The 25,513-nt window shown below is 54.6% G+C and overlaps 1 protein-coding gene across 4 annotated transcripts in view; it reads right to left on the reverse strand.

Annotated features, from left to right (window-relative positions):
- The window catches only part of ARHGAP26 (Rho GTPase activating protein 26), a 129,407-nt gene that overhangs the window by 9,824 nt on the left and 94,070 nt on the right, over positions 1-25,513 (reverse strand). For all 4 annotated transcript variants that reach the window (XM_071814593.1, XM_065848935.2, XM_071814592.1 and 1 more), the window contains 2 exons: positions 25,033-25,171; positions 19,953-20,106 (listed from right to left, as the gene is read on the reverse strand). In XM_071814593.1, coding sequence (XP_071670694.1) covers positions 19,953-20,106; positions 25,033-25,171 — 293 coding nt within the window. The remainder of the gene's footprint in view (positions 1-19,952; positions 20,107-25,032; positions 25,172-25,513) is intronic.

Consider the following 25,513-nt stretch of genomic DNA (forward strand, 5'->3'; position numbering starts at 1 on the left):
CTGCGAGTCCTCTCCATCCTGTCTGCAGGTGGGACGAGTCCCAGGCCAGCTCTGACACCTCTGGCCACCAGCCCATCTTCTCGCTGGTTAGAAATCCAGCGGGCAGCAGTATCGAATGCACCACAAAGGCCCCGTGCTGGGGTAGGAGAGGGCAAGCGAATGGCACAGCGCTGTCCTGCTCAAAGAGCAGCCTGGCGCAAGGTCAACACGTGCCTTGGACGTGGCCATGAGCCGGTGACCGAAATGTGGCCCAAAAGCAGCCACCGGCACCCACCGCCCCCGCCACAGCTGCCACCCTCTGCGGGCAGCGGGTGACAGGGACATCCCACTGGGGTGTGTGACCCATGCTTTGGGACGGCCACCGCCTCCGCCACCAACCCCGTCCCCACCGCGTGGCAGAAGGAATAACCCACCCCGCGGGACTCCGGGATTAGAAATTCCCAACCCACTTTTTGGGGTGGAATCATGGTAATGGAATGCAGCTCTTGCTGCTCATAAAGTCGGCTCTGTCATCACCCCGCCAACTGCGCAGCCTGCTGCGCTAATTACAGCGCGGAACGCAGTCAATACAGTTCTCAGAGAAGCTATTTCTGGGACCGTGCAGTAAAAAGCCTTACAGCAAGAACCAGCACTTGGGCTGGTCTCTAGCTAAGAAGCTATCAATAATCTGGAGCGGTATTTCGGTGTCTTTGGATCCTTAGTGGCAAAGAAAACACCCTTTGTGCCCACCAAAACACCTGAGAGAACTATTAACCCATGACAGCACGTGGGTTTTTCAGCATGAAGACCATCCTGTTTCCAGCAGGCTGCTCACAGGGGATGAACGCGGCCCTGCGTGATCGATCGTGCAGCCCCGCTCCGCAAGTCCTTCCAGCTCCTCAAGAACAAATGGACCTTTCAGCCCTCCCAGCACCTCCAGACCGTGGGCTATGATGTGCGCGAAGGGTTCGGCTCCCTACCGTGAAACACAGGTATTTATTTCAAAGGTGCTGCTTGAGGATCGCCCCCCTGAGCTACGGGCCGGCAGGACCGCGGTCCTGTTCCGCTGGAAGAGGCAGCGCACGTGAGCGAACAGAACATTCTGAGGTCTCCGGCACTTGGGAAAACGGTTTTCTTGTAGGATCCCGTTTCCTTTCTGTTTCTCCTGGAAAGAGCAGAGGTGGTGAGAGGCTTTGGGGAACGCTGGCTGTGCCTGTTGCAGCTCTGCCTGCAGAAAGCAAATGTCATCTGCACCTTGGGGTTTTTTTGTCTCCTTCTTACTCAGGAGGACTTTGCGAGGGGCTCTTCCTGCTGGGTGCACAGTGGGAAACAAAACAGAGAAAAAACTGCTAAAAACTGACAGTAGCAGAAGCAGGAAACGAAGCAGCGGCCAAAATTAGAGCCTTCGAGGCAGGTATGGGCTTTTCCGCAGCAGAGGGAACTCCACGAGTCCACAGCCCAACGTGTCCCAAGGCTTTTGCCTTCCTGCGGTTGGCGGAGCCCTCGAACAGCAGCGCCCAGCGGGTGACGTGCAGGGGCGCAGGGACACGGGGTGGCAGTGGAGGGACGCGGGGTGGCAGTGGAGGGATGTGGGGTGGCAGCGGAGGGATGCGGGGTGGCAGCGGAGGGATGCGGGGTGGCAGCGGAGGGACGCGGGGTGGCAGCGGAGGGATGCGGGGTGGCAGTGGAGGGACGCGGGGTGGCAGCGGAGGGATGCGGGGTGGCAGCGGAGGGACGCGGGGTGGCAGCGGAGGGACGCGGGGTGGCAGCGGAGGGATGCGGGGTGGCAGCGGAGGGATGCGGGGTGGCAGCGGAGGGATGCGGGGTGGCAGCGGAGGGATGCGGGGTGGCAGCGGAGGGACGCGGGGTGGCAGCGGAGGGACGCGGGGTGGCAGCGGAGGGATGCGGGGTGGCAGCGGAGGGACGCGGGGTGGCAGCCAAAGGGACGCCTGCGCCTTCCCTGCATCGCTCCCTCTCAACCCCGTGCTCCAGCACACCAGTGCGCTCAGAACGTGTTTTGGAGCTAAATCCTGCTCCTCGCATCCCGCGCCTGCTGCCTTTCCCGTGCTTCTGCGTCATTCGCTGCCTGAACACCCAAAAAACAAAGCAGCACCTCGTGTTTCCAGGCTCCAGTCTCCTTTCCAGCTGCTGTAGCTAAAACATCTCTTTTCTAATCCCTTCTCATAACCCCTTTTCCACTCCCCTCTCTCTGCAATCTGCCTCTGGTGCCTTCTCCGCACAGCTCAAGTCCTCCGGCATCTGCAGGTCTCAAGAGCTGTTCTCAGCAGGCTTCCAGACAACTTGTGCCTCTTTGTTCTCCTGGTGAGAGGACATCGGTTCCACTTCAAAAGTGTTTACAACTGGTTGTTTGTTTTTGTGGAACTCGGGGCTATTTCTGACAGAGAACATCTAACAGCTATGAATGGGCACAGGCTGCTGATGAATTAAAGCCCTTTCATGAAACAGCCTCAAGAACAAATAACAATATTCCCATTCTGACATTATCACTACCTGCCTGCATCAAAATACATCAAGAACCACCCAGCCCCTTACCTCCTGTTCTTTAAATATGAGAAAAATGATGCTAAAACTCTCTCCAGAGTTGTCCTCTCAGGAGTTATCTTCCTGCAAAGCCACTCAGGTGCCAAATAATGACACACTTAGGGAAATGGGCAACAAAATACATTGTGGTCAAGAGCACTTGACCAAACTGGCCCCAAAAAGTTCATGTTCTTCAGTCTGGACTTTCCCCACATCTCGGTTTCTTAGCTCCTCTGTCTCCATGAGCACGGACTCAGAATCTTGTTTTGGAAAATATGGACGTGCCCCTCTTTGGACTCTTGCAGACACCCAGCACATTGGTTTGTCCTGTCACAATGGTTTGTCCTGTCACATCATTGGTTTGTCCTGTCACAATGGTTTGTCCTGTCTCATTGGTTTGTCCTGTCACAATGGTTCGTCCTGTCACATCATTGGTTTGTCCTGTCACAATGGTTCGTCCTGTCACTTCATTGGTTCGTCCTGTCACTTCATTGGTTTGTCCTGTCACTTTGCTGCTTGGCTCGTCTCCCATATGTAGAAATATTTCCCTGTTTTAGTAATTTCATAGACCACCTAAAAGCTTTTCCACTTGAACAGAAGAGAGAACGGGAGGGAGAGCTGGAGGTTTTGTTGTCCCACTTACTCGGCATTTCCATTTCCAAACACAGACGGACGGTACCTGATGTCTCAGAGGGATGCAATGGCTGCTGGTCTGGGAGAGCCTTCTGGCGTGCAGCTTGGAGACGGCTGTTAATGCTGGAGAAAGCTGGGTGAGTAAGCAAGAAGAGCAGGATGATTTCCAGCATGAGCAAGCGGTGGAGGCACTGCGGGAAGGGAGCTGCTGGCCTGGGGGTGCTGGTCCCGTGGGGAGGGATCCAGGTGACAGGAGCACCCTGCCATCGCCATACGGAACAGCATCTCAGCAACGACCGCACGACTCGGTTATCACACGGAGTTCACAGTGTCACAGCGACTTACCAACCATCAGAGAAACCCCGCAGCAGCACTGGGGGGACAGGCGGGGATGGGAGGGGACCAGGAGCAACCACAGGCCCACACTAACGCGTCCCCGGGTCCTTCGTGGCACCGGCCCGGCCATGAAATGCCCCTTGCTCCACCATTTGCCCGGTAGCTGGATCTTCTGCTCCGCTAATAACACCCCCCCCGCTCAAAAGGCTCTCGGCAGACTGGAAATCAAGCTGGCAGATTTGATGTTGAACCGAATGCTTTCAAACCAGATTAAAGCTCTTAATTATTAATAGAAAAGTTGTAATGTGCCAGTAGGAAGCCAAACAGCAGTTTAGGAGGGAAGTGTTGGTAAAGCAGGAGCCAGCATCTCAGTCACAGCTTTTCCATCGCGCCGCTGCTTCGGATACGTGAGGGAATTCTGCACGCCTGGGTGCATTAGTCACCAACAAATTGGATTCACAACTAAGGAGAACTCGACACTCCTCCAGAAATCTCTCATTTTTCTCTGGCATTCAATCCACTGCCATACATGTCCCGCAGAAAAGAAACCTCTCCCATCCGCCATCCCAGCAACCATACGGGATCCTCGGGCAACGAAGGGAATGAGAGCCCTGTGGGATCACAGCCGCGGCTCAGCCGGGGGCGTTTGGTGGGACCGGAGCCCCGAACACACGCTGCGCCCCGGGAGCACCGCTGGGTCACGTTTGCTGGCCACGAGCAGCTGGGAATTGACTGTTTGCCCCACACGCTCCCCAACACGAGCCCCAGAGGAAAAGGGACGCCCTGCAAACAGCCACAGGGCCCATGCACCATGGATGGGCAGCACCGCCGCCCCAAAGGGAAAGTGACGCCCTGCAAACAGCCACAGGGCCCATGCACCATGCATGGGCAGCACCGCCGCCCCAAAGGGAAAGTGACGCCCTGCAAGCAGCCACAGGGCCCATGCACCATGCATGGGCAGCACCGCCACCCCAAAGGGAAAGTGACACCCTGCAAACAGCCACAGGGCCCATGCACCATGCATGGGCAGCACCGCCGCCCCAAAGGGAAAGTGACGCCCTGCAAGCAGCCACAGGGCCCATGCACCATGCATGGGCAGCACCGCCACCCCAAAGGGAAAGTGACACCCTGCAAACAGCCACAGGGCCCATGCACCATGGATGGGCAGCACCGCCGCCCCAAAGGGAAAGTGACACCCTGCAAACAGCCACAGGGCCCATGCACCATGGATGGGCAGCACCGCCGCCCCAAAGGGAAAGTGACACCCTGCAAACAGCCACAGGGCCCATGCACCATGGATGGGCAGCACCGCCGCCCCAAAGGGAAAGTGACACCCTGCAAACAGCCACAGGGCCCATGCACCATGCATGGGCAGCACCGCCGCCCCAAAGGGAAAGTGACGCCCTGCAAACAGCCACAGGGCCCATGCACCATGGATGGGCAGCACCGCCGCCCCAAAGGGAAAGTGACACCCTGCAAACAGCCACAGGGCCCATGCACCATGCATGGGCAGCACCGCCGCCCCAAAGGGAAAGTGACACCCTGCAAACAGCCACAGGGCCCATGCACCATGGATGGGCAGCACCGCCGCCCCAAAGGGAAAGTGACGCCCTGCAAACAGCCACAGGGCCCATGCACCATGGATGGGCAGCACCGCCGCCCCAAAGGGAAAGTGACGCCCTGCAAGCAGCCACAGGGCCCATGCACCATGCATGGGCAGCACCGCCACCCCAAAGGGAAAGTGACACCCTGCAAACAGCCACAGGGCCCATGCACCATGGATGGGCAGCACCGCCGCCCCAAAGGGAAAGTGACACCCTGCAAACAGCCACAGGGCCCATGCACCATGGATGGGCAGCACCGCCGCCCCAAAGGGAAAGTGACACCCTGCAAACAGCCACAGGGCCCATGCACCATGGATGGGCAGCACCGCCGCCCCAAAGGGAAAGTGACACCCTGCAAACAGCCACAGGGCCCATGCACCATGGATGGGCAGCACCGCCGCCCCAAAGGGAAAGTGACACCCTGCAAACAGCCACAGGGCCCATGCACCATGGATGGGCAGCACCGCCGCCCCAAAGGGAAAGTGACACCCTGCAAACAGCCACAGGGCCCATGCACCATGCATGGGCAGCACCGCCGCCCCAAAGGGAAAGTGACGCCCTGCAAACAGCCACAGGGCCCATGCACCATGGATGGGCAGCACCGCCGCCCCAAAGGGAAAGTGACACCCTGCAAACAGCCACAGGGCCCATGCACCATGGATGGGCAGCACCGCCGCCCCAAAGGGAAAGTGACACCCTGCAAACAGCCACAGGGCCCATGCACCATGGATGGGCAGCACCGCCGCCCCAAAGGGAAAGTGACACCCTGCAAACAGCCACAGGGCCCATGCACCATGCATGGGCAGCACCGCCGCCCCAAAGGGAAAGTGACACCCTGCAAACAGCCACAGGGCCCATGCACCATGGATGGGCAGCACCGCCGCCCCAAAGGGAAAGTGACACCCTGCAAACAGCCACAGGGCCCATGCACCATGGATGGGCAGCACCGCCGCCCCAAAGGGAAAGTGACACCCTGCAAACAGCCACAGGGCCCATGCACCATGGATGGGCAGCACCGCCGCCCCAAAGGGAAAGTGACACCCTGCAAACAGCCACAGGGCCCATGCACCATGCATGGGCAGCACCGCCGCCCCACAGGCGGTCGCTCAGCTCTCTGAAGGAAGAAAAGTCGCTTTTACTTCTAAAGTCATTTTGGGAAACGGTCAGAAAAGTTACTCCACACCATAAAAAATTCATTCCTGGCTAAGTCATCTTCCTCGCATAATTTGATAGAAGGCCATTTCCAGACTCGAATCCTGGCAAAACACAAAGGCCGTTTATTTAAGCCTTCACAACCACCACGAGCTAAAACTCTTATTTTCGTATTGTGCAAATATTCTTCACGCAGTGTAACGAAACAACACCTGCCCACATAAGTCATACACAGTGGGAAAAACAATGAGGATTATTTTGGCCTGTAAAAGTGATTTGAGAATAACGTGTGAGTAAAGTCACTGCATAATAATTTTGTGCACTTACTTGATTTGCCCGATCTCCTTTTGTGTATTTGTTCTTGTGCTGCTTTGTTTTGCAACTGTTCTGCAAACACCAGTAACCGGCGGCTGACCGGAACATTTCACCCCAAAACCCAAAGACCACGACACTGAAATGATCCAGTTTGATCATATCTATCAAAAGCAGTTCTGGTTTTGTTCTGTTCTTTCTTTTTTTCACTTGAAAAGCCCCAGCTTTGTAATCCCATTTCTTCCCCACCAGCGAAATCCTCCCCCCCAGTTGCAGGTCCCCAGTGCAGCCCAGTGGGGAGGGCTGAGCACCACAACCCTCCCCGTTTACTGGCCCAGCCTCGATTCCTCAGCCTGCAATCAAGCTGAAAATGTGGCCTTTCCTCCCTGCCCTTTCACCAAATACAGTGAACATTAATACATTCAATTCACTTTTTATTTCGGTTGGTTATGTTTTCACTTCTACACTGATACACATCAGTGTCACAGAGAATCACAGAGCGGTTCGGGTGGGAAGGGACGTTCCCAGCACCCCAGTTCCCCCCTGCCATGACAGGGACATCTTCACCAGCTCAGGTTGCTCAGAGCCCATCCAGCCTGGCCTGGGATGTCTCAGGGATGGTTCATCCACCACCAAGGATTGGCTCTTGTAAGAGACCTGACTTTTTATCATGTCAAACACAACTCAAGACACAGAAAGACACATAATTTTAAGTCCCATCTTGGGCTGCCATACTTAAAAGCTACAGATATATTGGACAGAGATGCTTAGTTGGATGGAGATGACTAGTTGCTCTCATTATCTGAAGAAGCGGTGGTTGGGGAGCAAACCAGCATGAGTCCAACCATAACCCACCCCCGGCACTGCCCCGTGTCCTGAGAACCTCATGTCCGTCTGTCCAGCCCTCCAGGGCTGGTGACTCCAGCACTGCCCTGGGCAGCCTGTTCAATGCCCCACAGCCCTTTGGGGAAGAAATTGTTCCCCAGATCCAACCTCAACCTCCCCTGGCGCAACTTGAGGCCGTTTCTTTGTGTCCCTGTCTCCCCTCAGCTCCTGTTCTCCAGCTGAACCCCAAGGTCCCTCAGCCGCTCCCATCACATTGTGGTCCAGCCCCTCACCAGCTCCGTTCCCTTCTCTCAAGTCGCTTTCTTGGCGTGCGGGGCCCAAAACTGCCCCCAGGATTGGTGGTTTGGCCTCCCCAGGTCCCAGCACAGGGACGGTCACTGTGCCTGCTGGCCACACCGGTGCTGGTACAGCCTTCCCACATCCACCACCACGATGCCGGACAGCAGCCTGGGATGGGCGGGCATCCTGGCAATATGTGGGCATCCTGGCTGTGCTTATGGAGGAGAACATCTCCCCTGCTCCTCGGAGATGCTGGGGTCTCCAGGAGCGAGGGGTGGGGGTTGTTGAAGGCAGGCAGCTCCGTTCCCTGCCCGCGGCTCCCTCGCCTTCACCCAGCGCGGGCAGAAGCCAGAGGGGATTTTCCTCCTCTCCGCTTGTGCTCACGTTTCGACAAGCGCCAGTGCAAACAACAAAAGATGAGACAGTGCTCCTTCCTCCCGCGATTTCCTTCCCCACTGCCCGGTAAATCCAGCCGGACACCGTCACCGCGGGAAGCCCGTGACCACTCCAAACCCGCCGGCCGCGCCGGAGCCGCCTGCCACCGCGGGCAGGTGCCGGGCGCAGGGAGCCGTGCCAGGGCGCGGGGGCAGGCGAATAATTAGCAGTGGTTCTTACCCTACTGATAATTTCCCAGCTTAGCACAGCCCTGTCAACAGTGTGTGCAGAGCGGCTTGTGCACAGCCAGCCCGCAGCTGCGCGGGAAGCGGACAAGGGCAAATTAATCAGCGGGCAGGATCCCTTACGGCGGCAGAAAGGGCCAGGGAGATTGTGTTACCTCCATTTTGGGCGGTGGTGTTGATGTGCTGCTGTGTTCCAGATGACATAATATCCAAAGTATTGTATGACTTTTTTTTTTTTGGTGCAGTTTTTGGTGGTGGCGTTACAGCTCCAGCTAATTTATGAAGTTAATTAGGCACAAGGATCTCCTTTCAGAGGGAGACAGGATGTCTTTGTGAGCCCCTTTGCCTCCTGCCCTTCGGGGGAATTGTGAGCGCTTCGCCGGGCAGCGGGACGGGCGGGGGGGGTGGCCGGCCCGGGCCACCCGAGGTGGTCCCATCGGAACCCCGCTCACGCGCCACTGCTCCGCTTGGCACCGGGCGCTGAGCGAGGTTCGGTGCGTTCTCAGCGTTCCCAGTGCCTGTGTGGTAGGGCTGGAAACCAGCGCTGCCTTCAGGAGACACTCCCACGCTCGTCAAAAGACTTTTACAAGCGAGTCTCGGCTACATCCTTGATTTTGAATTAAACCTGTCCACAGAAAGACCAACCAAAGAATGCGTTCCGCCGCTCCTTTAAAACATTTTGACGGTGGTGACATTTATAGGTGGCAGAAAGACCTGATTTACTCTCATTTCGCTTTCAGCGGTCTCAATAAAAACTTTGGCCAGGCTCGCGCTTGGGGAATTCTGCCCGAAAGAGACGGGGAGGCAGAGGCGCTGGCAGCACAGCCGGGATGGGGCTGAGCGGGTCGGGGCTGCCGCAGCCCCCCCGGCAAAGCGCCCCCCGGCACCCCCGGCTCGGCCAAAGGCACCGGGGGCAAGCGGACGGCGGGAAGGAAAGGGGAAAATGGAAAAGAAAGGACCGGCCGACGAGATGAGTCGGGGCTGTGCACATCAGCTGATAACAAACACGGCCTGTTCTGGGCTGCCCCAGGGAAGGCTTTGTTGTAGCATCTTTGATTCCTGCATCCATCTCCCCACAATGGCCTTAATGTATCTTCAAATACGGCTTTATTTGAAAGTAAAATTTCCATTAGCTAATATTTGTCTGAGGCAGTTTCTTTGAAGAAAATACTGCTAGACAGCTACTAATTACATGAATTAAGTGCAGTGTCTGTATCTTCTCTGCAGGGCTTTCAGGAAAGCTGCCTTTTAAGCATACATGCTGCTGAAGTTTGAGGTGCTCTTTCAGATCTCTTGGAGGGAGATCTAATGTAATCTGTTTGCAAGAAGCACCCTGAGCTGTCCCCAGAGCAAACCACACAAACAGCGGAGCTGCTCGAGGCAGAAGCTGCTGCAAAGTCTCCGGAGGGGCAGCGCTGGGGAGCCCCGGGCAGCGGGGCCCGGCTGCAGGAGCCGCGGTCCCTGAAGGGGCCGTCTGTCCGTCCATCTGTCTGTGCTGGGAGCGCCCACGCACCCCAGGCGGGCAAAAGCATCCAGAAGAGCTCGCCCACGGTAACACCAAAGCAGCCACAGAACTGGTTCCCGCTGAGAAAAGGAAGATCGGCGCCCTCCCCGCTTACTGAAAGGGCTCTTACCCTGACAAATTACCTCTGTTTTAACAGATGAGCCTGTAGAAAGTATTTTGATGTACGACTCCTAGTTCACACAGGGTGAGCCGCAGAACTGGAGCCTTATTTTATGAGAATATTTGGCTTAATTTTCAAGTTCAATTTGTGGAAAGTTTCTAGACCAAGTGCCAACTAAGCAGTGGAAGAGCTAAAGCTTTGAAAAGCTGTCATGCCAGACTCTGGGGGATATGAAGAGCCCACACAGCACAGCAGAACAGCAGAGAAACCGCCCGTGTTCCAGCCCTTCTGCCCGCGAGCCCCGAGCAGCGGGACGGGTGCTGGGGCCCTTGGGCGCCCGCTGCTCCGCTCGGCCAAACGGGCTCACGTGGGACTCTGTGATTCCCTCTGCCCTCCCAACCAAGATCGCTGCTCCCACGGCCTACGAACCGTTCTTCACACCTCTTAAAATACCCCACGGAAGCACACAGATGCTTAGAGAATAAATCCAGGGCCATTCACACACAGCATAGGAAAGAATTACGAAATACGTATGTATACACGTATATATACGCAAGCTTTAAGATGTATTACCATCAGCAACTGAGCCTGAAGTATATTTATCTGCGGAGTCTATGAGTACGCTGCATCATGGAACAGCTTTAAAAACGTTTGCCAGAGCCTTGAATCACTAAAGTTTATGGAGTTTTCTAACTGCAGGCACAAGCTGGGACTCCCACGTTAAAACTGCCTTAAAAACCCCCAAACATACAAACACACTTTTAACAGCCTGCACCAAAAAATAAATAATAACAATAAAGTCATACGATGCTTTGGATATTATGTCATCTGGAATAGGCCAAGCAACAGACTGGGAATTTTAGGATCTTTTCTCAAACAAGAAACCAGGAGATAGGCGGTTTCTGGTTTAAACTGTAAATGATCTCTAATCCTCTGAGCACAAAGCCAACCCCACGTCTAAAATACAAAATGCAACGCACCCCGGAGACATCTGCCTGAGTCCCTGCCTGAGTCCCTGCCTGAGTCCCTGCCTAAATCCCTGGCCAAATCCCTGCCCAGCCAGAGCAACGCCCGCTCCTGCGCGGACACCAGCACCGGCAGCTCGCTTGGCTAGATGAGCATCGGGCTTTTTCTTGCAGAATTGTGGCATTTTCTTGCAGAAATGTGGCGTTTTCACGTGTCCCCGGGTGCCGGAGCGCTGCCCTGCGCCCCACGCTCAGTGACCCACCGCAGCAAACTCCCTTTTCTCCCCGGCACAGAAGCGACACCTCGTTTTTGCTGTGGTGTCCCCAGTCTCGCTCTTGTAACCTTTTAGTATTTCCTATGACTCCGAACAGGAGAGGAAACAATTCCATTTGGGGTAACTTCACCCCAATCTGTGTCAAATGCCACAGGTTGGCTCTGTTAGAAGACAGAAAAGATGCAAATCCCACCAGGCACACAAGGAGGTACCGAGGGAGGGAAAAGCAGAACAATTGCGCACCATGACACCTCTTGGAAGGCAACGCAGTGATTGTCCTGGGGCCGGTGACCACCCCGGGCAGCTCTCACACCAGCCCTGGTCATCCCACCCAGGACATCCCACCCAGGACATCCCACCCAGGACACCCCAGCCAGGACATCCCACCCGGGACATCCCACCCGGGATATTCCACCCGGGACATCCCACTCTGGCCATCCCACCTTGCTGCGACCACAAACGCCCAGCGTAACACCCCCAGTCCCAGCACACGACCACAGCCGGGAACAGGTCTGGTCCTCTTAAAAACAAATTCAGATAAGGCTTTTCCAGAGGAGCTATGACTACAAGATTTTACCTAATCCCTTAAAAATGCCATATTTTGTTCGGCAGTCAGCAGATCCGCCCCTCGAGGCTGGTCTTCGCAGTTAAAACCCAGATTAGGCAAAAGCCCAGCGTTTCGGGGTCTGGGCCGAGCTTTGCTTGGCTGCACCGGCAGGGCCGGTGGGAGACGCTCCTCTCCGGCCCCAGCAGTTTCCAGCTGCGGTTTGCTGTGTCACCCCATGGTGCCAGGCACATGCTGGCAGTTCAGGGCTTTAATCACCCCGATGAGGGGCAGCAGGAGGGTCCCGGGGGTCCCTGGCCCTGAGTCGCTGCCCTGACAACGCCTCCCCAGCTCTTGGCTCGGGCCGGAGCCACAGTGGCTCCCGGCCAGGCGGCCACAATGCGGTGGAAGGAAGAAGAAACAGCTTTGTTTTGCCCAAAGCCTCGCAATTCATCAAGTTCCTATTTCCTCGTGGCCCTGCTTTACCTATCCCAAATGCACCAGGCAGTGTGTGTGTGAGAGCCCAGGCACCCTGCGCCTGCCACGAGGTTTTGTTTGCAATTTCGTATCAACAGAGAGAATCAGAAAATTAAGCTGAGGTAAAAAGAAACGGCTTTACTACAGTGAGCACCAAGAGTCGGCTGCAATGCAGGAACGTCCCGAGCAGGCTGGTGGCCCCGTCCCCTGGGCTCTCCCACCAGGAGGAACAGGACCCTCTGAGCACAAATAACCCCATGTTTGTATCGATATGTGTCAATACACCTTTTCCTGGTCTTTATCCAAAGTAAAAGTGGGGCTGAATGCTGGGGTAAGGAAAGAGCGGGGAAAAATCTGGGTTTCTCAGAGACAGGAGTACTTGATTCATGAGACAGTTTCTTGAACACAAGTCCCAGAGATGCCGTTTCAGGGACATTCCCAAAGCGGCTGACGGGAAGGCAGGATGAGGGTGGACCCGCTCCTGCACCTCTAATTGCCTTTATCCTCCATGAACATAAACAACACAAGCAAATCAAACAGAGCCACCAAAACCTCTGGAAAACAAGGGCAAGTCAGCTGAATCTTAAAAGTGTCCAATGCTGGGGAATCCAGCGCTTCCTGGGGAGATTATTCCAATGGCTGATTGTTCTCATCGTGAAAAATGTCCCTGTTGTGTCCAACAGGATTCTCATTGCAGGGTTCCCATGTCCTGAACCTCGCTCATCCCTCTGAAATGGCTGATATGTACGGAAAATACAGCTCGAACCCACGAAGCACATGAGTTCTACACCTCCCTTACATCGTTTGGTAACAAGGACTGTTTCAGAAATACTCTGACTGTGAGCCTGACCTCCAAGAAACTGCACACAGAGGGAAAGAGAAGCTCAACGGTTCCCCATGGCCTGGGAGGCTCGTCCCACGCTGGCACGGCCGCGCTCGGCAGCTCATGCCAGGATCGTTTGTACCATCGAACGGGCAGTGAAGGAGGTGGAAAAGGGGGAAGAGGCGTCTGACACGGTGGTACCGAGGATGTTCGCACAACGCGCCGGCTCCCAGAGCCCTGGCGAGGAGCACAGAGCTGAGCCGCGCAGACACAGCCTGGGGCGAAACCAACCTGCCGGACTGGGACGTGGCTCAGACACAGACCCCCCAGCACCCCCGGGGCAGCCGGGGGCTCTGCGGCCCCTCATCCATCGCTCGGGCTGATCTCATCCCGCTCCTTCCCACACGCAGCACTCAGCCCACACGGACGGCAAAGCCTTTTTGGCGATTCAGCAGGATGTTATCTGCTGAGTGCGACAGTTGGCTATTAACCATCTTCACTCGCATTTTAAAGGTGTGAAAAATGCGTCGCTGACTAATGAGCATCTCCCCGGCTGGTTCCACTTCACCCCACAGCTCATCTAACACTGCTGTTGGAATCAGTAACTTCAGCTGCAAGCCGACATTTTCCCAGAGCGAAACCCAACACTTGTGAGCAGCTGCTGAACCCCGGCTCATACAGACGGGATTTACTTCTAGGATGCAAAACCCAGGGCAAGGCTGAGAGCACAGATTGCTGGTGCTGGACAGACCCCCTTGGCCTCCCGCCTCCCTTTGCCCAGCTAGACTGTCAGTATCACAAATATCTGTAAAAACAAAACGCAATTGAAACAAAAAAAGCATCGGAGCATTCCTAGAACTTCAGCTAAAAAGGCAGAAACGACAGTATTTTGTGGCATTTTGTGGCGGACATGAAGCTCATCACTGATGGGTGAACTGTAGGCAAAGCTCAGCTTTGCCAGGATGGCACCAGTTCACCAATGTTTTAAAGCACTGTATTTTATACAGAGCCACTCTTGAGGCCAGGTTCCTCCCACTGGATGCGTTAAACTGGCCTAGAGATGCGGTGCCAGGGCGACCGCCGTGTCACCCATGGGGACCAACACTCGCACCCGGAACTGCTTTGCGGTCCCTTCATTGAGGGAGAACCAAACGGCCCCGTCTCACAGCTTCTCTGCGCCGAGCAAAAGAAAAGCTGAATGTGTCTGTAAAGAGTTCCCGGGTCCTCGCACCCTGCGGTAACTGCATGGACACGCTCCCCTGCGCGGACACGCTCCCCTGCGGTAACTGCGCGGACACGCTCCCCCGCGGTAACTGCACGGACACGCTCCCCTGCACGGACACGCTGCCCTGCACCTCCAGGGGGTCTCGCTATAAATAAAAGGAGTTTATTCTAGCTGCCAACTCCACGCAGCATCCAGAAACCAAGAAACTCCCCCCGAATTCCTGACCCACACCAGCTCTTTACACCTGGCTGATCGCCCTGCTGACAGCAGACCCGGCTCCTGAGATAATACAGATTTGTTCTTACGGCGATTTGACTAATGAAGACGGGTACAGTGAAGTTCACATCACTCCTACTACTGATGACTCCACAGAAGGTTTTCTATAAAAAAGAACAGCAAACCTAAACAATCTATTTTTGCTGCAGAGATCCGCATTCTGCGCGGGTTCGGGAGCAGAGCTGCTGAATAAGGCTGTGTCATGTTTACGTGGTCGTTTTTCAGAGTGGAAAATGTGACTTCAGCTCTGCAAGGAACCAGCAGCATTTAAAGGCCTATTTACTCCTCCTTGCGTGCTCTTGCTTACGTGTGTCACAGCTGATAATTGCTGAGGCTGTTTGCGTTTTTGGGAGATCCTTTCTTCCAAAAGATGCCGTGCTGTCCTGTCTGACACACCGGTGACGCCACACCGCTCTGCCCGCTGCCACAGACGGACGTGGGACGGTGAGGGACGGGGCAAAGGGGAAGGTTTGGTCCATCCCATGGATCCCACGTGCCCATGGCCACCAGCACCATGGCTTTGGGTGCCGTCACCCACCAGCCCCCGGCCCCCTCCCCACCAGCGAGACCTCAGTGATGGGGCCTGTTTTGCAAACACAGTAATAGTTGACGTTTCTTGTATTTTCAGGCAGGGATAGAGCAATGTTCAACTGAGATGTCTAATGAAGATTTATAGATCTATTCTGGTCCTGCAACCCAAAAGCACATGGGAATTATCTCCCTTCCGTAGATTAACTGGGTTATTTTTCTTCATGACCACTAGACCTTAGATCCACTCCTCGTTTCTTTCCATACCCATGGAGGGCAAGAAATAGCCATACTTGGTCAATGAGAAAAGCACGTTAAATGCAAACAGACACGTGATGACTGAAGGCAAGTTTCCCAAAGCGATCGTTTCCCTGAAGGCAGAGTCCCCAGGCCACGGGGAGCTGGGCTGGGTGCGGAGCGGGGCTCAGGAGAAGCTGAAACCCCTGTGACTCCGTCTACCTCCTGCAGTCAGTTTTGGCCACTGTTGATTTTCCAAACTGTAACACATGAGTTGTTCAGCTTTGCAAACAACTGTAGAAGCCCCAGCAAGTCACAGGTAGGACACCAGCCACAAGCACCCACTATTACACCTACCAGCTACTTTAAGACTAAGGTATTATGCTTATTTTAAGCACTACAAGATAATTCTAATAAAGCTGCGTAACGTGATCTGGATATTGCTGCCTGTGTTTGCAGCACCCATCTCTGATTTGGCCTCAGTCAGATTTAAGTGCCGCCCATGCCCCCGGCACACAGCACCGGGTTTGGAATAAAACAGGGACAGAATGAGGCCGAGACAGAAATGCAACAGACAGCAAAAAACACAAAGCCCACGGTGTTGGTTGTCTGCAGTGATACACCCCGTGCTGGAGGCTCACATTGCAAAGGTACCAGAGCACGGTACTTTTTAAAAAGAATTTTAAAGACAGCAATCTTAAATCTTCTTCTTTTCATGATTGCATAATTTAGCTTGGAAATTCTCTCACTTGAGCTGGAGTATGAATCTGTGCTCGAAACACGGCACTTCTGGCTCTTGCTTTGCCATGTTTTCTAAGGAAGGCGCTTTCTGCAGGGGCAGGATAAAGACACCCAACGCCTATTTAGCAAGAGTCCCCTCTGCGGGCTCGGGGGGCCCTGGGCAGCCCGCCCGGGTCCCCCCGCTCCCGCGGCCGCAGCGGCAGCTCCTGGCACGGGGCGGCCGTCCTGCTGACTCACTGAGTACAACTCCCGCCCAGAGCAGTTCTTCCAGAAAAATAAAACCAGCCCTAGCAAACAAACGCATTCCCATCGTAAAACCCCCATTGGTGGCCGGGAAGCAAGAGCCTTCGCCCTGCAGCAAAATGATTTCCCTCCCGGTTGGCGAAGGAGGAGCCGGGCTCCAGGGGAGGCAAGTTTGGGAATGACCGCGTGTCCCCCGGGAGGAGGAGGGGGGTACCAGAGAGCTCGGCCGCGGCACGGTGTCCCTCATCCCCGCCAGGCCGGGGGACACGGTGGGGACAAGGCACGCACCAGGACTGAGGAGCCAGCCCGGCTCCCCACAGAGCAGACCTGGGGCTACACGAGCATTTAGAAGGGAGCAGAGAGGATTTGTAAACAAAAGCTCCAACAAACATCTCTAATTTCACAGTGGTCACAATTTGTAGCATTGTACATTTAAAGGCAACCTTTGAATGCATTGGTCCTCATCGCAGCAAAAGGCACACAAGAAATCCCTCAAACTTGCAGTGTTCAGTGTTTGTACCCCAACGAGTCTCCCACCGAGATCAACGGGAGTCATTTTCACAAGAACATCAGTTTCTGGTTTAATAAGAAGCAAGAGCATCACAACGACCCAAGGCCTCTCCCAGCCATTCCCCCCGTGTCTTGGCAGAGGGTGAGCAGCTGTGTCACCGCTCCCGCGTGTCACTGCTCCTGTGTGTCACCCCTCCCGCGTGTCACCGCTCCCGCGTGTCACCGCTCCCGCGTGTCACCGCTCCTGTGTCACCGCTCCCGCGTGTCACCGCTCCCGCGTGTCACCGCTCCCGCGTGTCACCGCTGCTGCGCGGTGCGGAGGCTGCAGCACCAAATCCGCTGCAGCCCATGGGGCCAAGGCACCGGGCTGGGTTTAAGCAGGTTTGGCGCTCTGGGCACATGGCTGTCCCTGCCACCAATACCATGAGACAACACCAGCTGAGATTTCAAAGCCACATTAGCGCCAAACGTCCTGCCCATGAGGGCAAAGGGTGAGAGAAATACAAACACCTAAAGGCACTGAACCTCGGCAGGGAGCAGGAAAAGGCCCTCGCTAATGACAGCATTTCCCCTGCACAGAAACATCCACCAGAGCATTTTTTTCAGCGATGCATTTAGCAGAAAATAAGGACCTGGTCAAATTCTGGTCTGGAGTGGTTTTAATGTACCAGCCTTTGCTGCTGTCCTGTTAGGGAAGCAGGGGTCCCTTTCTCGAAGGGAAGGAAACAGCGAATCCAGGATTCTTTTGTATTTGTTCCCTTAAAGGGTTTCTTGTTCAGAAAGAAATCCCCTTTTCTTTCCAGGAGGAAAGTGGCTCTTCCTGGCCCTGCACACCTGGAGTTTTACAGCTCCTCCGCTGCGGGGTTTGCATTTTGGCAAGCGCTGGCTCCATCAACCCACGGGCAGGCTGCCGGGACACCCCAAACAGGACGGCCCTGCTCCACGGCCAAAACTACAGAAAACGGTGAGGAATGAAAGAAAAACCCCGAGTCCTGAAGCAAAGCCCAGAGATGGGTCTCACGGGACCAGCGGAGAACCTGGAGAGTTTTTGAAGGAGCTCGGAGAGCCCCCTGAGCCTCCCGCGCCGCGGACGCGCCAGCTGTGGGTGCGGTGACCACAGGAGCAGCCGCAGCCGTGCCCAGCAGCGCCAGCGCTGCCCAGGGCTCCCCGCAAGGCGCTAACGGCTCAGCTGGCTAAAATACCAGAACCTGCTTTATACACATGGTATTTGGGCAGTCCCGCAGAGCAGCAAGGACAGGAAGGATCAAACGAAGACAGATGCTCCATTTATCAGTGAAAGATTTGACTAAAGATATTTCATTTAAATAACTGAGGTTATAGAGAAGGAAATATTTGCCTAGTGGTATTATTCACTTTTCAACCTTTAGCTCAGCATGGACTGGGAACTCGTGTATTACTGCTTGTGTAAAACTCATCACATAATCACGGGATTTGAGGGAAAGCACCGAATGCCACGGGGACCATGAGAGCCATAGGAGCTCCCCTGCTCACCACTGTTTCACTTTGCAGAATTGGAAAGGCCCCTTAACTGGTGCCAAGCAAACGGTTTCACTGCCAGTCTGCTCACCAATTCCTCAGTAGCATCCAGATGCCTCCATTCCCCAAAGCCTCACACAGTTTGAACTGATCTATTCTGCTGAACTTCTTTAAGATTGCCTTTAAAAAAGAAACCCTTAAGAAGAGGCAACTCTTGGAACCCGAAGAACTGTGAATTTGGCAAATAATTCCTGTGAAGACACAGCAAGACTCAGGCTGACAAACCTTGTTGTATTATAAGCCACATCATTTTTTTCCCCTCAAAGGATAAATAAACTGAAAACATCCTGTTGAGGGAATGGGATGTGACCGACTTCCAGAGCTCAAACTGGCAGCACGGGTGTGAGGTATCGCCGCACCTTTACTCGGTGCATGAGACACGTAACGCACAGCCTTGATTCAGAGGCGTCCTACCTTTGGGATGCTCCATTCTGCCACCACAACCTCCTCGCAGGCGCTTTTGTCACGGTACTCGAGGCAGGGAGCTGAGCCGAGCCTTACAAAGCCTGCTCCCAGAGCCAAGGCCAGGCCGGGCTGCTGGATGCTGGTGCAGCTCATGGTTTAGGGGCAGCGGCGGTGAGGAGGGGCAGCGCGGATGGATGGAAGCCAGAGCCTGTCCCTTGTCCCCTGCTCACACCCCCCTGCACGCACCTCCCCGCCCTGCAAATCACTGCCGCTGCACCCCAGGCCCCCAAACCCAACCCTGCTGCCAGCCGAGCCAACAGCAACGCACCTCAGCACCCAGCAGGTCCCTGGCGCTCATCCATTCCGAGTCCTTCGCAACCCTGACAGCCAGAGAAAAACAGCCAAAGCCAAACTCGCACTGCCTGCTCCCACGGGACCGGGGCTTCCACGGCCAAGTGGGAACTGGAAGTGTTGGGAGCCCGTGGGAGGACTGGGGGTGGGAGGGAATGGCGAAGGTCACCGCGTACGGCAAAGCCATAAATTGCCGCGGCGGGAGCCACGTTCCTCCGGCGGGGAGGGTCGGCTCCGCCTCGCAGGGCCTGTGGGGCTCCGCAAGAGCTGAGCGGCTCTACGCATGTACGAGGTTCTGTGGGAAAACGCTACGGGGCCCGGCAAAGCCGCGGCAGGAAGGAAACTCCCCCGGCAGGGGCGGCCATCGGTGCGAGGGCTCAGCTGCCGGGTGCAGGGGGCTCCATAAATAACGCGGCCGTCCCCAGGGACTCATTGCTAAGGTCACTGCTTTTTCCCTTGAACTTTCCAGATGAAGGAAGCAATAGCAGAAGCAATGGCACAGATCTGGCCGGAGATCAACTGTACTGACAACAGCCACAGAATTTAACTCCAAAGAAACGTCCTTTGTGTTCGCTGGAGTTATCACCAGAGGGGTCGAGCGGTTCAAGCAGTAACGTGGAGCTCTGCTCGAAAAATATCCCGCGTGTGCAAAATGATCAGAGCGGAGCTCGCGGGCAGATGTAACCCCAGTAACTAATTCCACCGCTTAGACCGAGTTGAAAATGCAGGGCACACGCTAGGTGCCCATTAAAAATTAAAATGTTAAATTGTATTCTTCAACAAACTGCTGGGGCTCAGAGTAAGAAACAGCCCTGATTAAAGATTAAGGACGGAGAGCCTATAAAACACTAATTACCACTGTACTTACAGTGAATTTGGCCTGTTGGGTTTAATCACTTCTAGTTCAAGATCACTCGAGTTCAGGCTGGGCTGGGGAGCGCTGGTGGAGTTGAGGAAGCTGCTGACGTTCGAGGAGGTGACGGATTCCAGGCTGGAGGTGATGATGCTGTTCCTGTTCTCCTCTACAAGACACCAAAGGCCAAGAATCAGCGGGCGCACAGGAGGGAGGACGGGGCAGCTCTACCGGACCCCAGAAAACAGGCACTTATTTACTGCCATGTCTTCTAAATATACATTAAACTATAAGAAATAACTAGTACTCTTTTTATTTAAGATGCAGCCACATTTTAAATTAATACCATATTCAGCATGAAAATATTCATTTTTCTCAATGCATTAATATTTTATATTCCCTAAGACATCCGAAGTGCCACACAACCTGAAAACAATTAAAATGCAAACTACATACAAGAATGGATTTCTCTGGGACTGAAAGCAGCTGCCAAGGGCCTGGGCATTTGTGTGCCGGGCACAGTAACGCTGCAGGATGAGAACAGGACACAGCACCCCGTTAAAGTCCACTTGACATCAGTTACGATCAATCTTTCCTGGCCAGGTCTATAAGCAGGAAGGGGTCGGGGGCTCAGCTCCTTTTCAGCTCAGCTCTTCTGCAATACACAGCAGCTGGGGGGTAGAAACTTGGCTTTATATTAATATCTGATCCAATATATAACAGTGCCTCCTGTGCCCTGCGCTGGGAACGCTGGCGCTGCTCTGCCGCCAACCTGGAGCTTTCTCCGAGTCTCTCCGAGTCTCTCGTTTCCCTTGATCGTATAAGGCTCTGCTAAGGGATTTCCCCCTTATTTGTGTAACTTGAGCAGCGAGGAGTGAAAATATTATGCATGCCAAACTGACACCCGCAGCATGGGCTCCCTCCTCAGCCCCGCGCCAAATTACGGAAAATCGCATTAATTCATTTTCCTAAGATGCCTTTTCTGTATAAGCAATAAGTGTAATTGTGGGAAGCAATTATCATGACGGACGGCACGGGAAGCAGCCCTGCTGCACAGAACCGCTGCTTTGGGCTGATGCCTTCCTGGAGGACGGGCACCTGCTGCAGAACGTAATGAATCCTGCTAAAAACATACATCTTTCGAAAATTATTCTTCCAGCGCACACCAATATGATCCAATTAGTACCAAAAACACATAGTAATAGGGATAGTAATATAGTAATAGGGATAGTAATATAGTAATAGGGAATGCCTTGTTCTTAATCCCTTTAAACTGTACATCTCTGCTTGTGTTGGGAGACTGTGTGGTGCCCACCCGTATCCTGTACACATTTGAAGGAGGATAAAATAGTGCATGATATATGAAGAATTCATCCTGAACACCGAATCACGGCATCACAGGTCTGTGGGTGCCGGGGGAGAGCAGAGTCCAACCCTCCCTGTCACGCTCCTTTGCTGGAGTTGCTGCATTTTCCTGGTACCTGGACAAAATCAGGGCTAAAACTTGGTTCTGCTCAGGTTGAGCTTATCTTCCAGAGATCAGCCAAAGCCAAGGATGTGTTAATTACGTTGATACATGTCAACACGTCCCTGAAATTGCACTTCATTAATCCTGATGTGCAATGAGCCACCAAGGGAAGGAGCAGCACATGCACCTCTGTCCCCTCCTTTGTCCCCCCAGGGTACAAGTTGGATCTTCGTACCCAGCTGCGGTTCCAACTCACCACGGTCTGAGACGCCAAAAGGGAAGCACAACCAACCTCGGCACCGTATGGTGGCTCCAACAGGCCAGGCCCCCCCTTCACCAAGTGAGGAAAGCTCCTAAAGAAGAGCGACTTCCCTGGAGCGCCCATTTTGAAGCCATTTACCGCCCCAGGGCCAGCCCCGCAGCAGGCGGGAGCCCGGAGGCTGTGGGTGCGTGACCGGCTGATGGAGACGCGGCACGTCCAGCTCGGTACCACGCTCTGGGCTCGCCAGAGCCCACCTGCGACTTGGGAGGCACAAGCTCTTTGTGATGAAAAACATCACCCATGCAGAAGAGGCAAAAGGTTAGAAAAGCAGAGCGCTGACCTCCGGAAATATCAACAGGCAGACGCAGCAGCCAGCGGGTGAAAGAAGAGAGAAACTGAGCTGCCAGCGGATCTAAAAACCCCAAAAGGGCAATGCAAACCACTCCTCTGCTTTCGGAGCTGGTGGTGCAGGTTTTAAGCCGTGCGGTGACAGAGGTGGCCAAGCCCAGGGACCGGCCGCGCTGGCCCCCAGGGCTGCGAGGAGCCTGAGCCGATGCACTGCGGTCTAATGCTACATCTTCTGATTTCCAAACATTTTCTGCCCTAGGCTGAAGTCTGAAAATAAGCTCCGTAAGCCCAACAAATCAGTGTCAATTGTCTGCCTAATCTCAGAGCCAGCTACCAGCCAATATTGAATTAAGGTCCCTATCAGCCCAGAAACTGGAAGTGTTTCATCTAAAGAGGGGGGAAGATGAATGGCAGAATCTGAAACTCTTGCTTTATTTTATTTCCTCCTTCTTAAAAGGCTGATACCGTATTTTGCTTCATGTTTTTAAAAGCTTATAGGAAGGATTCCTCGCTGTGACGTTTAATTTGGTCTTACAGCCACACGAGCGGCACCGCTCATCCGCTAAAGACAGAAGAGCCACTTTGCAAAGCGGCCGCAGCTCCTCTGTGCGGCACCGTGACCCCGCTCCCGGCAGCAAGAGAGCTGCCCTGAATCACCCAAAGCAGCAGCTGCTCCCCAAGAGCCCCCAAGCCCCGTTCCTGGAAAGCGGGGCTTAAAGAAGAGCTGACCCATACGTTATTTGCAGCCCTCCCTTCACCAAACAAAACTCTGCCCGGAGCTGGACTGCTCAGCCGGACTCAGTTCCATCCCTTCCAGCTCAAGAACCAGCAACACATCAGAACAAGTCTGAGTTTTCAGCAGTTACCCGAAGCCTTGAGAAGGTTCCTGGCAGTGGAGGGCTGGTCCAGCAGACACTCAGGACCCACAGGGCACTGTGACCGCAGCTGTCCCCGGAGCGCAGGGCGCCGACAGCCCCCGCACCGCAGGACAGCCCAGCACTGCTGGTCATGAGGAACCGGTACCGAACAGAACGGTGTATTTGCTGTGTTAATGACACTCGTTTTGCAATATCCACTCAGCTCCTGGGTCAGTTGTGGACAAAAATGTAAATGTTTAACACCAATATAATCACTATAATTATCTAGAATCACTATAATTATCCCATCTGCTCTCTTGCATGATTCCGTCTGTTGAGTATTGTAATTTTTTACTTACAGCTTTGTATGATGAATTTTAGTGAAAATTTTAGAAAGATCTCTGACTTCGACAAGCAGATTTCAAGTAATGGAAAATTCACTGCCCCCCTTGACTTCTTTTTATGGTTAAGTTGCTCTTAGTCTTAAAAAATGAGCACTGTTTCCGTTTTGGACGTGTCTAGCTTCAATTTCCAGCTATTAGATCTTGTTACACCTCTGTTTCCCAGATGAAGGATGGCAGATGCCCTCGGGTTCTCCTTGTGCTTGGGGCTCCTTGGACCCGTCTTCACCTCTTGCCACACAGCGCCAAAGTGACCCCGTACGTCAGGGGAACCTGTCCCTCATCCCCAAACAGGCACCCACACAGGGAAGAGGAGCGTCCCCCGTGCCCATGGGGTGCCAAAGGTGCTGGCTCCTGTGTCACCATGGGGCTACTTCTGCATCACAGCCCAGGACATGGTGCAGATGTGGCACCAGTTGAGCCTCAGCCTTGGCCAATCTCTGGACCAGTAAAACCAGAAAACTTGCATTATTCCTCAGGTGACACATGCAGTGGGGATGGCAAACACTGAATAAAGCGGTGGTGGCTTCCCATAGACACCGGAGATCGCAGACGGTCAGGAGGAAAGCTGAGAAAATACTGCTTCTTGTGGGAATAAATGACTGCGGAAATACAATACCTCCGTTCCTCTTGCAGGCCAGGGGAGGATGCACAGGAAGGCCCCGGCAGCCGAGCCACTCCAGCGTCTAACGAGCGACTGCTTCGTTAGCAGCAAATAAATGACTTGGGCTGAAATTTTTCAAAAGCAGCTTCTGATATGTGAGGCTGCCCCGAGAGCGGTGTGACACTATTTCCAGAGCACGCCTGGGCACTGCCGCTGCTTCCTTAAACCCACACGTATCAGTATGACATCCTCCGAAAGGAGAGCGCCCGATAATTAACAGTAACTCAATCAGAGGCGGACAAGCCCACGCGTTTTGAGAGCCGGTAAAGTACAGAACAACCACTCCGCAGGTCTAAGTCCCCGCAAGACGGGCTCCCCGGCTGCCCCGCGATTGCTCTGCTCACCACGTCACTCTCCTGCTATTTAAGCAAACGGGGACAGTTCCCTGTGCCCGGCGCTGATCCAGGAGCAGCCCCAGGCAAGGGCTGGGAGGACATGGCCGGGAGGAACGGGAGAGCTGGGAACTGGGTTTGCGCCGTAACGTGAAGCAGCAGCCTGAGCAGCCACATCAGCGCTGCTCCATGATGGGCACTGACTCTTTCACCTAAATATCTGGAGCATCAATTAGTGACAGAAACGGAAAGATGATCTTCAACATTTTTAAACCGCTGTGGTACATAATCCTCAGAAAAATGCAGAACCTCCTGGCCGAGTTTTTCATGCCTGTAAAAGGCGAGGTGGCTGTGGGCATCCAGAACGGGTTTGCCTTTTGGGGAGGCAGGCGGGTGTCCCCCGCCACACGTGCTGCGCCCCGCGGCGCGAGCGCACCGCGGCAGCGGGGGACGGCGGGGACGGCGCTGGGGAACGTGAGAGCCGGAATGCACAGGGGCCCGTCCGGCGGGGAAGGGACAGCAACACTTTATACCGTGCTCACGCTGCCGCATTTCGAGCCCCTGGTTACGGGCTTGGATGCCACACGATCTTCACACCCACATCAATGTGACGGCAGAGGAAACCCAAGCCCCATCCTGTTACGGGAGTTGTCTCTTCCATTGATAGCAGTAAAACCGCATTTTGTGGCACGGGAACGACAATGAGAGTCATGATTAGGGCAAGAACTACGTCAAGCGGGAGAGCCGGGCTCGGCACACTTACGCTTCTCGTTGGGCTGTGCGGTGTGGAAGAGCGTCAGAGGCCTCTCGCTGCAGGACGGAGGCTTCGAGTCCATGCTCTTCTTGCGAGATAGCAGCAGCTGCGAGTTCGACGGCAGCGTCTCCGGCACCGTGTTAAATATCTGTTAAAAATAATAAACAAGTTGCTCTTTGGCATCGCTCCTTCGAACAGAAGAGCTGCCCACCTGCCTGGCCTGCGCCGCTCTGTGACCGCTCTGCAGAGCGGCGCCTCAGGAAGACCTGCATTCCACAGGGCAACATTTGGGGTGTAACGTCCTGAATGCCACATTCCCGCCCTGTCTGCACTCCTCTCTATTCTTCACCCCACACGCAGGTTGCAAGGTGTGAAGCACCCTGATAACCCGGCACCCTGCTAAGTGTGGAGGGTGAGTGGTGCTCCGGCAGACGATGGCAAGTGCCCATGACATGACAGATTGGTGTGTCCCCATATGTGTCCCCATACG

This window comes from Patagioenas fasciata, chromosome 14 (assembly GCF_037038585.1).
Source record: "Patagioenas fasciata isolate bPatFas1 chromosome 14, bPatFas1.hap1, whole genome shotgun sequence".
Lineage (NCBI taxonomy): Eukaryota > Metazoa > Chordata > Aves > Columbiformes > Columbidae > Patagioenas > Patagioenas fasciata.